Consider the following 13542-nt stretch of genomic DNA (forward strand, 5'->3'; position numbering starts at 1 on the left):
GCTCCGTTTGTAATGAGTCGTTTATAATGTCGTCAGTGCAGCAACTGTTTTGCATTTGTTCTGTATTCCCATTGCATTGTGATGATCTGTGCATCCATTAGTTCATTAATGAGAGGGGTTTTGTTCTCGGAGCATCTGCAGAACGTCTGTTTCATGTGGGGACAGCACAGTAGGAATCCCATTAGATTATTCCTTTCTTCTTGACAACTTTAGCCGACTGGTTAGACATGAAAGACAGATGTAGCGAATGGTGTTATTCCCTATTATTTGGCACAACTATACAGACACCAATGGCTTCCACATTTTGTTTTGTCCAAGCAAACACACATATGGACTATTCTGCATTTGTGCGCTCCTCTTTCTGTTAATTTTGATGTCTGGACTGAGTTTTAACTACCTGCTAATTAAAACAATCAACATTATTATTTACACCAAACTTGGTCAAAAGTTACATTTGATCTTATCCTACAAAATCTACCAAACATTCTTGCTTTTGATGACAGCAGATGTTGTAAAACATCTGTGCGCACATGTCAGAGCTGAGATGATGATAACATGTTGTTTTTGGGGGGATATTATCAACTGTGTCTGTCAGTGTGGAGCCTCTAGAATATATTTAGTCGTTGAAATGTATTACATTTGACATACATATGTGGTATTTGGAGATGCAAAATAACACCCGCTGCAAATCTCCCAGAGTTACAATGGGGGATATCATGTGCTATGCAGTGAAATGAAACGTGTCCTCCTTTGCACTTCATCTCTAACTTCTCACACCCCTCTTTTCTGCAGCTGTGGGAGACCATACATCAAACTGATCACAGGGGAGGGCTCCATAGACAAGGGAGACAGGATACCACGGTCAGGTACGCTGTCACTCTTTGTTCTTTATAACATTACAACTGCTGCCTGGGAAGAGCGTGGGCATACAGCACGTACAGTATCACAGTGTTTCTATCTGCCTCGGACTGCATTCATTACATACTGATTTCACAGCTTAATATATACATCAGACAAAATAACCAATTTAAAGTATGGAAAGATTTTGTTTTTAACAAGATCTGTGAATTATTGTCTGAGATAAAATCACCCTCTCACCATGTTAAAAACAGTGAAAGAAGGATTCCTGGATCCGTCCCCTGATTAACATCTGGTCCAAAAATGAACGGGTTCTTCCCTGACCCATATCACATCCTTTCATAAAGGCTTGGGGATATGTGTTCAGTTGTTTTTATGTGTAATCTTCCTTAAAAACAAACCAACGTACAGAAACAGAATCATAGGGCAAGAAATTCTTCACACATTCATAACGTTTCCAGCAATCGATCAGTAATATCCAACACTAGAATTTGCAAATATCCATGTTTCCTTGATGATACAGACTCACAGGCTGTAAAACCCTCCACATCCACCAAGATGTGCTGTAGCAGTAGCAATCATCAATTTTATCCACTATTAATGAACAGGAGCCCTCATCATCTCTGAGAAAAGCAAACCAAGATTAGTGGAAAGTGATAAACCAGAGATAAACTCAAAAACAAAGATCTTATGTGCTTCAGTTTAAAGAGATTTACAGGGACTTGTTCCCTCCGGCGCTTTGACATCTCTCTTTTTTTTCCTTTACCAGCCGAGGACCAAGTGGTTGTGTCATCAGACTACGACAGCACCCACGAAGCCAACCACAGTGAATGCAGCGATGTAGCACATACAGAAGAGGACACAGAGGAAGGAAAAAACCCTGGCCAGAATGTCATGCTGCACTCACTAATACCTCCAGAGGTAAACACTGTAACTGTTAACTGTTAAAGAATAGCAAACATTCTTATTGTAACATACCACATTTTGTTCTATCTTAACCACGTGTGTGATCTTGAACAGGACCAACCAATGTTGGCTCCAGAGCCGTTAGTAATGGAGGACCTAGAGCCTCTGATGAGTCAGCTAAACAATTGGAACTTCCCCATCTTCCGTTTGATGGAGAAGACCAATGGGAAATGTGGACGGATCCTCAGTCAGGTAAGTGCACCTTAGAGCAAGGTAGGGTTAGGACGTGTCATACAAACTGCCAAGATAATTATACTCAGTAACATTAGGTCTCTTTGCATCCATTACCACAAAGTATTGACAGTCATATTGAAGGGGGAAAACATTATTTTGAGAATAATATTGTAATATCACATGAATAAAGTCATAAATGAGAACGTAGCAATAATACAACAACAAAGATGTAATTTAATGAGATAAAAACAAGTGGCGGAAAATAAGCTGCAAGAAGAGAACCTCGACGGAGTTCCACTCCTTCTGGAACCAAAGTCTATGAAACCTCTTTGAATATCTTGCAGATGTAACCAATGATATCCTCACAGTCCTCCACTACCAAACGTTTCCTCCTCCACGTCTGTGTGGTTCGCCAATTTCTTGCGCAAACCTTAATTGATAATAAGGTGTTGATGAGCCAATAAGTATAACTTAACAAGATGCTCCACATTTCACAAGCTGATCTTTGGATATTCACCCTCTAAAATGACACCTAGCATAACATTATAACTATATTCTAAAAATATGAATGTTATTTTAATTTAAGTGGCCCTAATACATTGTAATTCATAAATATGTATGCAAATATATAGTAAAGGATTTGTTTGTGTCATCCGCGATATTAAAACCATACTCAAGGTTATTGAAACCTTTTTATTTGTACCTGCTGGTGTTTGCAGACTCAGACACTTTGATTTTCTGTGTTTCAGGTCTCTTACAGGCTCTTTGAAGACACTGGCCTGTTTGAGACATTCAAGATTCCTGTTAAAGAATTCATGAACTACTTCCATGCCCTCGAGAATGGTTACAGAGACATACCATGTAAGCTCCAACACCTCTCTCCTCTTATCTGCTTCATTTTTGCTCAGTTTATCTAAATCCTTGTTTGCAGCCGTAGCAACGAAACCAGCCACAAGAGGGAAACATCACACAGTGTCAAGTTCCATGTGATGTGTTGTTACAAGAATCATAAGTAGCCCAACAGTGCGACCTGGTGGAGAAGGATTGCACACACTGAGCTGACTTGTTTTTTCTCCTGACCCAGATCACAACAGGGTCCATGCCACAGATGTGCTCCATGCAGTCTGGTACCTCACCACGCAGGCTGTGCCCGGTCTGCCCAGCCTCGTCAACGACCACGGCTCTGCCAGTGACTCAGGTGTGTGGACTAGTGCGTGACCTGGTGTCGAGTGCTGGCGTGTGTGTGAATCCAGCTGGTCCAGAAAAGTGTGTGGAAAGTTGTTAATATTGATTAAGATGTCATAAAAGAAGAATTGAGCCCTTGTTTTAAAAACTTTTACTTGAAGCGATATATGACGTTGAGGAATTTGTATAAGTAGGGCAGACTTTTGTATTTAGATTTGTCTTTCTATGTGCCTGCAGCATCACTGTGAGCCATCTCCATCATGACAGAGCATCAGACCTGCAGGAGTGTGTGCTCTTATCCTACACACACTTTGTCTTATCCCACTCGGGCTCTTGGCTCTTGCATTTACGTACCAAACTCTATTTGAAGTCTAGAACAGCATGAAATTGAAGGCAGATTAGAGTTCCCTCTCACCCATATTTCCATAACCTCATTTGTATGCCTTACCAGGACCATCCCTTTGATCCACATATAAGTGGATTTGAATGCGTGTGCACAAGTGTGTGTGTATCTGTGTGTGTGCGTACATGTAGAATACCGAATGTCAGTTCTGTGTAAAGTCTGCTCCTCACCCACATTGTCTGTCTCCCCCGTGGCTAGACTCCGACAGTGGCATAACGCACAGTCACATGGGCTTCCTGGTTTCAAAGACCTACACTGTGTCAGAAGGCGGTTACGGCTGCATGTCAGGCCTCATACCTGCTCTGGAGCTCATGGCTCTTTATGTGGCCGCCGCGATGCACGACTACGACCACCCAGGGCGGACCAACGCGTTCCTTGTGGCCACCAGCGCCCCGCAGGTACTCATGCACTGGATAAGCCTCTGAATTGGATGCAAGAATGTGAAATGTCATTTCTGGACTTACTGTCACACGCCTTTTTTCTTTGGAATCAAAAAGTTGATCATTTGATTGGTATTTTTCCTCAACTATGTGTATTTCTTCAGCCTTTGACAGTGTAATTGAACAATCACCAATTACATTAACGCCTCACTGCTTGTGACAGATGTTGACATGTCATGAGTTTGGACTTGTTTTTTGGAAGAACATTTTCTGTCTCAGCATATTTCCATACTATCTCAGCCTTTCTCCAAAAGTTGGGGGACCAGGGTGTCAACAAATTTTATTAGGAAATGACAAGTTAGTGAGATTATTATTTACGATACAGTTCTGCATTCAACATTTTATTTAATTAAAAGTATAAGTATTAACACTTAAAGTATACATTAAGTACCAAATGTAAAAGTGCTAATTATGTAGCGTTTTCACCATAATGCATTTTACATTTTACACACCTCAGCGGATTCCGAAATAGGGGTCTGGACCCCGGGGGGTCAGGAGGCGCAGAGGGAGGGTCAGGAGATGCTTTCCAGAGATACTTATATATTATATGTTTAAAACGATTCTCAATTAAAAAAAAATGTAGCCATTATTGTTCAAAAAACCTTAATATACTTGATATTTTTAAAATAAAACCTAGCCTTCAGATTTCAGTGGTCTCCATTGTAAATTTACAGCACCACAGGAAAACATTGTGTTGACGTAGGTAAATGTTTGTGAACTCGCTCCAATCAATGTCCTTTGAGATAAATGGGAAAGACTAAGCTTTTTTTGAGGGTTGTGGGCTGTTTGGGAACCTCTGATATACATAAAAAAATTTTCTCTGTTTGCACAGGATTGTTGGATTCACGTACAGTATATAGATCTTTAAGCTGGTTTATTTTAAAGTGTTTGCATGTGTTCACAGGCAGTGCTCTACAATGATCGATCCGTTCTGGAAAACCACCATGCTGCCTCAGCCTGGAACCTCTTCATGTCGAGGCCAGAGTACAACTTCCTCGTCAACTTGGACCATGTGGCGTTCAAGCGTTTTCGTTTCCTGGTGATTGAGGCCATACTGGCCACTGATCTGAAGAAGCACTTTGACTTCCTTGCTGAGTTCAATGCCAAGGTAGTTTTTTTTTTATATCAAATTTTGAAAATATACAAAAATGTTACATTGCAAAAAATCATTACTATAAAAACGTATATGATTCTTTATTTACCTTTAACCTAGACAATTTTAAGTCGATGCCAACACTGAGTTATGAATACCTATCCTAAGATATAAGGTCAAATGTTATGGATGAATAATTCTAATTGATGTCAACATTACATTGTTGGTGTTCATTGCTTGTTGACTTACATTCATCCCTCAGCTGTTTTAATGTAAAAAAAAAAACACCAAAAAAACAGTACTGTATGTGCATAATATTGCATCACTTGCAATATATTCAGCACACAAAGCCCCCTGCAGCTTTTCAATAACTTTTGTAAGTGCAGACAGAAAGTTGGCTTTGGATTTGAGGGTCTCAGGTTTTTCCATTGTGATTATTATGCAGTGGTGGTGCACGACGGCTAAGGCCTGTCAGCTAGCATTGAGCTTGCTGGCTTGGCAGCTAAAGTAATGTTTCTCAATGTACGCCGTCCTGCTATGCTCTTACTGGAACGAAATTAGCTTTCCGTGAAGGACCCAACAAGTTTTGATCTCATCAGTTTCCATGGTTGTTAGATTAGAATCACAAAAACGCTGAGAATCAGTGTTCATCCTTCTGAAGCTCATTAGGCATAATTAGAAATAATAAATGAATGCTGCTATGTCCCTTGACATTAGGTGATAATCTAAGATTTGACTGATTTAATCCAGAGTATATCAATTTACAGAAACTGGGAGTGGTCCTAATCTATTTGAAGCTTAGTGATTATTTCCTCTATAATTTTAAACAAAGCACATTTCATCAAAGAAAAAACTCCAGTGATGTGCTTCCAACAGAGGTAGAAGCTACACGTATACAAATTTTTAGTCATCATTGCTTTTGACTCAATCCCAGTGCATCTATAACTCTCTAGTTATCCTGCTGTATGTCTGTCTGTCTGTCCTTCATTTTGTTTTCTTGACAACCACTCCCATCCCATTGACATCATATGTGTTGGGGTACCAGGAAGTGCAGTGTCAAAGTTTGTTGTAAGACCCAAACCCTTTATTTAGTTTGAACTGCATTGTTATGCACAGCTTAGACATCATCTTTAACAAAGTCACCACAGTATGTTGCTTAAGAAGTCAGAACCATATATAAATTATATATAAAACAGGGGTCCCAGTGCTGAACCCAGTGGAACTCCATGAATGACCTTCACTGAAGATCAATTGTTAAAAAACTGTAACCTTACCTGGTGCCAATCAAATGTTCCAATGTCTGTAATAATAATAATGTTGTGATTGATAGTGTTCAATGCAACACTAAGACTTAACAAGACAAGTTTAGTCCATAGAACAAGGCCGTGTCACAATAATTGGTATCTTTGACCAGGGCCGTCCAGTCCATTTTAAGACCAGATGACTGGAAAATATGTCTGTCTGTCTGTCTTTCAACTTTCTTGACATTCTCATCCAGTTCACATCAGACTATGTTGAGTACCATGAAGTGCAGTGTCGTTTTTTTGAGCAATTGTCAAGTCCCCAACCCTTAGACCCTTTTTATCTTAAACTGCACTTTCTGTGCACAACTGTGACATCATTGGTATCAACTATCACTTATCACTTTAAAAGTTAGAACCCATTACCCCAATACTACATTTTGAATCATAATCAATTGTATCGGAGTGACGTTACATCTACAACCTCACATGTTTGAATATGGTCAAGGACAACATGTTTATTTGTCGGTCCTCCAGGTGGGTGACCATTCATCTCCAGGCATCGATTGGTCCAATGAGAATGACCGGTTGCTGGTGTGCCAGATGTGTATTAAACTGGCTGACATCAACGGACCTCTGAAGTGCAAGGATCTGCATCTGCAGTGGACAGAGGGCATTGTCAACGAATTCTATGAGCAGGTCTGTGAACCTTGAACTAAGACCTTGTCTGTTTTCGCTAAACTGAATATCAGTGTACTGTTGTGTTTGTATGTAAAGGAAAACCGGCACATTATGGTTGCCACCTGGATCATACACTACAATCCAAAAGAGTATTTCTATAATAGTTAATCACTCCTTTGTGAGAATTTCAGTTTTTTTGAAGCCAAAACCAAAGTCAACAATTTTAACGTTTTGATTTAATTTGACATATCCCTATAAAATATAACTGATTTCTTCCAATTACTCCCATACCCACATCAGTAAAACTATAGCAAGAATAATTTAACAGATGCATAGATAAATGAACAATAACATTCCATTTATCTAAATAATTCAAAACAGACGCCTTACTGCTGACTTTTGACGTATTTTATTATGAAATCTTTTAGGTTCACTAAACAAGAAAGAATTCCAACCACTGAAGATATGGGCACAATATGAAGCCATGACAGCTGCAGCGTAGACATCTAATATTCTTAATTTATTAAATTTGTTGAAATTTAAAAAATCTTACTGATAGCTGAATCTTAGCTGAAGGAAGCATAACCTTTGTGCCTAAGAGCATTTGTTAACATTAACAAACTGTAATATATCTTGTCTGCTGCAGTTCCTTTAATCCCAATCCAATGTTTCAATGTCAGGAATAAAATGTGGTTATTATTGGTATCAAACGAAGCAGAAACCTCTAATCAGAAAAGTTTAGAGAAAAGTAAAAAGTACGAAGCTGTGTCAAAATGATTGGTAACTTTATCAGAGCTTCAGACGATCCTAAGGCCACAGTTCAGGATTATAACTTTTTCCAGTTGTTGGAAGGAGGAGATGATTTTTTTTGCTGATGGTCACAATATTATTCTTAAAGGAGCTCATAGAGTGACAGTTAAAGGAATAGTTATGAGAATTTATTACAATTAGAGGTATGACTCTCAGCCTGGCTGCAGTGATGAAGATGAATTTGGGAATGTTCCTATTTTCCTATTTTAATGATGAATAATAGGAGGTCCTGGCAGTATGGAGTGCTCCCTTGTTGACTATTAGACTCCCCAGCTAACACAAAATTCGAAATTGGTCAAATGCCACTTTCTGTCCAATTTTCACAATGTCTGCATTGTACCATGGCTTACCCTCTTATATTTACTACCTTCTTTATCAGATACTGTCACGTGTCGTACGTACTGATGTTGCATAAATATCAAAATGATCAGCAACTTGTGTGGGAGTAAAGTTATGATAGCTTCCCTGTATTCTTTCCTGAACCAAATTAAATGTTTACTTTAATTGAGTCACAGCATTGACAGCCTTAATTAATATTTACCCCCTTTTTTAATTTAATCCCTCCAACATACGCAGGTGTAATTGTAGTTCTTCCTTGCTCCCCCCCTCAATACTAATAATGATGAGTTAAGTATTTACATATCTTCAACAAATGCATTTATTGTCAGTGTAATTACATTTTGTTAAGACTCATTTTAGATAAACAGTGCAGCTGTAACAAACAGAATTGAGTAAAGCTTTCAAACTAATTCCACATTCAGTGACCTTTGTCACAATACGTCCTCTTGGCACTGAATGGTTGCTAATCTCTGCTAATTGCCTCTGGGTGAAGCACAGAATGCTCAGGCCCTTATTTACCGTTTACTTCAGCGACACAGCCAGTTTGTTCCAAGACACTGAGGTCTATGGGAGGAGAGACAGATAGCCTGAGCCTCACAGGAGAAATGCTCTTCAGGAACAATAGTTTTAGTGCTGCGAGATGTGTTGACGCAAGCAGGGTGCCCAGGCAACTGTCATTGACGTGGAGCGGACTCTGATTACACCGACAGCCTTGAGAGACCAACAACCTTGGAAAAAAGCAGCAAAGCAATCCAGCGTACATGTTCCAGCATGTATGGAAAGCACACGCAGACAAGCACTTGATGTAAAGTATTAATTTGCAAAACACAACCTTGTAATACTTCTGAACTCTGTTCAGGATGTAATCATGGTGCCAGGTGGACGTATGCCCCTTTATTTCTGTTCGCCTGTCAGCAAATACCATCAAATCGCAAATCTGTGGGAAATCCAATTTATTGCTGACTTTCACTGTGCTTTACACTAGCAGCTCAATGAAATAACATGGCAAATAACGAGGCATTTCACTATATTGAGTAGGGGACTGCCACTTGGGGTCAGTCACCAAGGCAACCAGGATACCTTGCTATAGCTGTTTCTCATTTCCATCCATATGGACATCACAGAGGGAAGCCACGGACGCTTTTGACTTGTTTCCAACACTAGCGTATGTCTCAACAATAAATTCATTCCTTTGTTAGAATAACACTAAATAACACAGGCCCAGTTTATTTTAATTGCTATGTAAGTGTAAATCTGTCACAGGTTCCTGGAAAGGAGTCTGTAATTATAGACTAAATACAGGGAAATGGAAACAGTGTTCTCAGTTGATTAACTCCAAGTCTAGCTGAAGCCAGAGTACTGAATCATTTATTCAGTGCCCAGCAGGTACAAAGGCACATTTGTCTACAGGTGTGCAATTGGAATATCTACAATATTAGATAACTTATGAATAAATACATGAGTTGTTATAATACTTCAGTCCTTCCAAGGAGTCTGGACATCTCCATTGGTTCTCTGTAATGGCTCTTTCTGGGAAGCTATTAGGAAATTACAGACATCTCAAAGTGTTCCCAAGGTTTTATGTCAAATAAATGTTCCCTGACCTTGCCGTGTGAATTCTGCGTTATGATTAATGCTATAGTGAATGTCAATGGGGTTATCGTAGCAGGCAGTTCTTCACCTTGGTTTAATTAATTTACTGTAAGTCTCTGCACTTCCTTTTTATCATCACTGGGGCGGGTAGGTCAGGACTCGGAGCACGGTCTGAGCATCAAGTCTGGGGAAGACAAAGATATTTATAAAGGGCCATTCAGACACAAGTTATTCAGAGTGTTTTATGAAGACATGGAAAAACATTAAAATTACAATTCAAAGTGCTGTAGGGTGTCAAAAATAATTTGAATTAATAAGAGCAATTTAAAATTTTATATAAAAGACAAAGAAAGGAAAAGCAAAATAAAATAAATAATAGTTATAGGTTAAAAGAGGTTTGGTAAGCTAACACTCGCCTGGGACCCAGAATAATGGTGGCATCCCATCAGCAGCGCTGAAGGGAGCTCTCAAATATTTGACTAGTACTAGTAAAGGTAAAAGTACTAAAATATGGACACAAATGTTCTCAAATAAAAGGATAAGTTCCACATGAACTTTTCTAAAACAGAAAAACTGAGCGTAGCCCATTCCCTAATGCAACGGTTCCCTCTCTGTGAAACAACAGAGGGGGGACCGTTGCATTAGGAGGTTTCTCAACCTCAATTTAATTTCCCTTCTGGGATGAATAAAGTGTCTCTATCTATCTATGTATATATCTATCCATCTATCCATCTATCTATCTATCTATCTATCTATCTATCTATCTATCTATCTATCTATCTATCTATCTATCTATCTATCTATCTATCTATCTATCTATCTATCTATCTATCTATCTATCTATCTATCTATCTATCTATCTATCTATCTATCTATCTATCTATCTATCTATCTATCTATCTATCTATCTATCTATCTATCTATCTATCTATCTATCTATCTATCTATCTATCTATCTATCTATCTATCAAAGTATCTATCCATCCTTGCTACATAATTATGGCTGAGTCTCAGCAAATGTATTTTTGATGTTTCTTCACCAGTGGTGCTGCTCCTGCAGGAGGCGGAGTTTCGTGTTACCTGCCCGCTCTAATCAGATGAATTGATAGATTCCTCTCTTGTTATTGATCACTTTAAAAAACGAATATAAAAATAATGGGAATGCAATGTAGAATGATGTCAGTTGATATATGGAGTAAAAGTAAAAAGTGCCTGTAAATATATCTACGGAAGATAAGTAAAGATACATGTACTTAAGCAGTAACATGTAAGTAAATTTACTTTGTTACATCAGACCACTGCTTGGCAGCCGAGGTGTAAGCAATCATTGATTAGTGTTGACAAGCCATCACTGCATTCAGCTGGTGTTTGATTTGCATTAATATGCCTAATGCTTTATTTAGGGAGATGAGGAGTCCAGTCTGGGACTTCCTGTCAGCCCCTTCATGGACAGAGCAGCACCACAGTTGGCCAAACTCCAGGAATCATTCATCACGCACATCGTGGGACCGCTGTGCAACTCGTACAACTCAGCCAGCCTCATACCTGGACGATGGGTGGAACCCAACCCAGAGGCAGAGGAGCCAGAGATGGAGAATGAGGAAGAGGATGAAGAGGATACTGCAGAAGAAGACACATCCACCAGCTCAGAAGCATCACGTAAGCACCATGAAAACAAATAGATGTTATGCTTTAGATCATACTAAATAATATTCAGTTCTACAGGACATTGACAAACTGATGGTTACAAAAGTTATATTATTATGATTATAAATACTTGTTGCAGTAGCGATGTGTTTGCATAAAAACGTTAGACAACAAAGCATTATTATGGATAAAGACATATAATGTGCCTCTATGGTAATCAACACATATTTGTAGTTGAAAGCTGAATAACCACAGACCTCTAAGGTAATGACAAATGACTAAGTATCAAGGTTGAATGACCATGAAACTGCTTGAGGCTTTTAATCAACAACAGCAGCAAGAACAGTTGAGAAGCAGCTGAGACATAAAACAGCTCGATGCACTGATCATATGAGTGCCCTGATAATTAGTTTCTATTGTACATTCATTTTAAGATGAATGAACTTAGTTCTTTTTTTGGTTTACAGAGAAAGATGCTACAAAGAAAAGGACGAACGTCTTCTGTCACATCACCCAGCACCTAATGGAGAACCATGAGATGTGGAAGAAGGTGATTGAAGATGAGACCCAGAAACAAGGCCAAGGAGCAGAGTCTGTCCATTTAAACAATGTAGCTGAGCCTATTCTGGCTATTCATGAGGAGGAAGAGGAGCCAGGCAGCAGAGAGGAGCTGCTGGAAGGAGAGGATCCTGAGGAGGAAGTGGAGGAGGCGGAGTGGCCCGTGTCTCCGCTGGAGGAATCTGAACCTCCAGAGGAACTACAGGAGGGGGAGCCGCAGTGAAAAAAGCCCATGGGAAAAAAGGCGTCAGTCAGGGCAAGGACGTGAAAAAAAGTATTTCTTTGTTTCTTATCCTATCAACTGACTCCTGTTCTTGCCAGCACATCACTTAGACACAACACTGTAGAAGTTTTTGGAAATGTGTGCCTATACAGAGAAAAACAGGGTGGGAAAAATTTGTGCTTTACACATTTTATCTTAATATCCAAAACATTTAAAGGAGCTTTCCATATTGCAATACGGGATTCTTCGTGTACTTTGCGATACAGACTCTTTTGCTACTGTCAAGAGAAGAGGAAGACTGCTTGCACAGACCTCAACCCATTGTGGTAACACAGGACTGCAGGAATTTGCTGCCAATTTATAAATAATTATTTTCAGAATGCAATTATATATAGACATCACAGTTACCTGTAGTTGTGTTTCAATTTTAGCAAGAGTTTTGGAGGTCTCACATGGGCCATAATATGTTTTTTTTTCTGTGTATGGATCATAAAGGGAGTCAATCAAATGAGGAACATTGGTGTATTTTTCTTCCTTTCAACTTCTGCCAAATTGAGTCACTCACCTCCGCATTGTTGCATCAAATACTCATCACTCATTTTGTGTTTTACAGTTGTTGCCAAATTAGGTACTTTATATCATTCAGTGTAGCCATATTAGTTTAGGGAGGAGATCTCCTCACACTGTCTGTGTGTTTGCATGTGTGCGACTGGGTCTTCGCTTTAACTGATGCGCTTGTGTGCACAAATTCTTCTGCAGAGGACGTAGATGAAGTCAGCAGATTACCTCTTATTTGTGCCGTCTCTGGTTCTGCAGTCCCAGGGAAATCATAACGATCACTGAACATGCTGCACTGACAAAGCAACACTGAGTTGCCGGTAATTAATCTGTGCGGACAAAAGACACACAAAGGAGAGACACACAGAACATCCCATAAAGGTACCAAAGTGTTAGGAGGAAAGTAAAAGGGAAAACAGCAACGCAGGTAATCATGCCTGTTCTGATCAGGATCTGTGAATTATATTTATAGAGAAATCAATGCAAATGTTGTAAAACGCCCAACGTCACAATGTTAAAGAAAATGAAAAAAAAACATTCTGAAATAGCCTCCTGATCTGGATTAACCCCAAAACTTAGTGTGTCCTTCCCTGACCTGTACTGCCTCCTTTTACCAAGTTTAGTGGACGTGTTTCCATAATCCTACTAACTAACAGACACAAAAACACAGGCGGAAATTTAAGCTCCTTGGCGGAGGTAAAAAGTCTATAATCTTTGAATTCTTTAAAAAAAAGACCACATGTAGACAATTGTTCTTTTGTCTTTTCAGTAAA

At 39.2% G+C, this 13542-nt stretch overlaps 1 protein-coding gene across 1 annotated transcript in view; it reads left to right on the forward strand.

Moving 5' to 3' along the window:
* LOC133009446 (cGMP-inhibited 3',5'-cyclic phosphodiesterase 3A-like) overlaps nucleotides 1–12312 on the forward strand; it is a 72962-nt gene extending 60650 nt beyond the window's left edge. The window contains exons 5-14 of the mRNA XM_061076953.1: nucleotides 793–866; nucleotides 1628–1779; nucleotides 1879–2016; nucleotides 2748–2859; nucleotides 3083–3196; nucleotides 3785–3984; nucleotides 4931–5134; nucleotides 6898–7059; nucleotides 11187–11442; nucleotides 11898–12312. Coding sequence (XP_060932936.1) covers nucleotides 793–866; nucleotides 1628–1779; nucleotides 1879–2016; nucleotides 2748–2859; nucleotides 3083–3196; nucleotides 3785–3984; nucleotides 4931–5134; nucleotides 6898–7059; nucleotides 11187–11442; nucleotides 11898–12211 — 1726 coding nt within the window. The 3' untranslated portion in view covers nucleotides 12212–12312. The remainder of the gene's footprint in view (nucleotides 1–792; nucleotides 867–1627; nucleotides 1780–1878; nucleotides 2017–2747; nucleotides 2860–3082; nucleotides 3197–3784; nucleotides 3985–4930; nucleotides 5135–6897; nucleotides 7060–11186; nucleotides 11443–11897) is intronic.
* The last annotated feature ends 1230 nt before the right edge of the window (nucleotides 12313–13542 follow it).

Source organism: Limanda limanda, chromosome 8, assembly GCF_963576545.1.
Source record: "Limanda limanda chromosome 8, fLimLim1.1, whole genome shotgun sequence".
NCBI lineage: Eukaryota > Metazoa > Chordata > Actinopteri > Pleuronectiformes > Pleuronectidae > Limanda > Limanda limanda.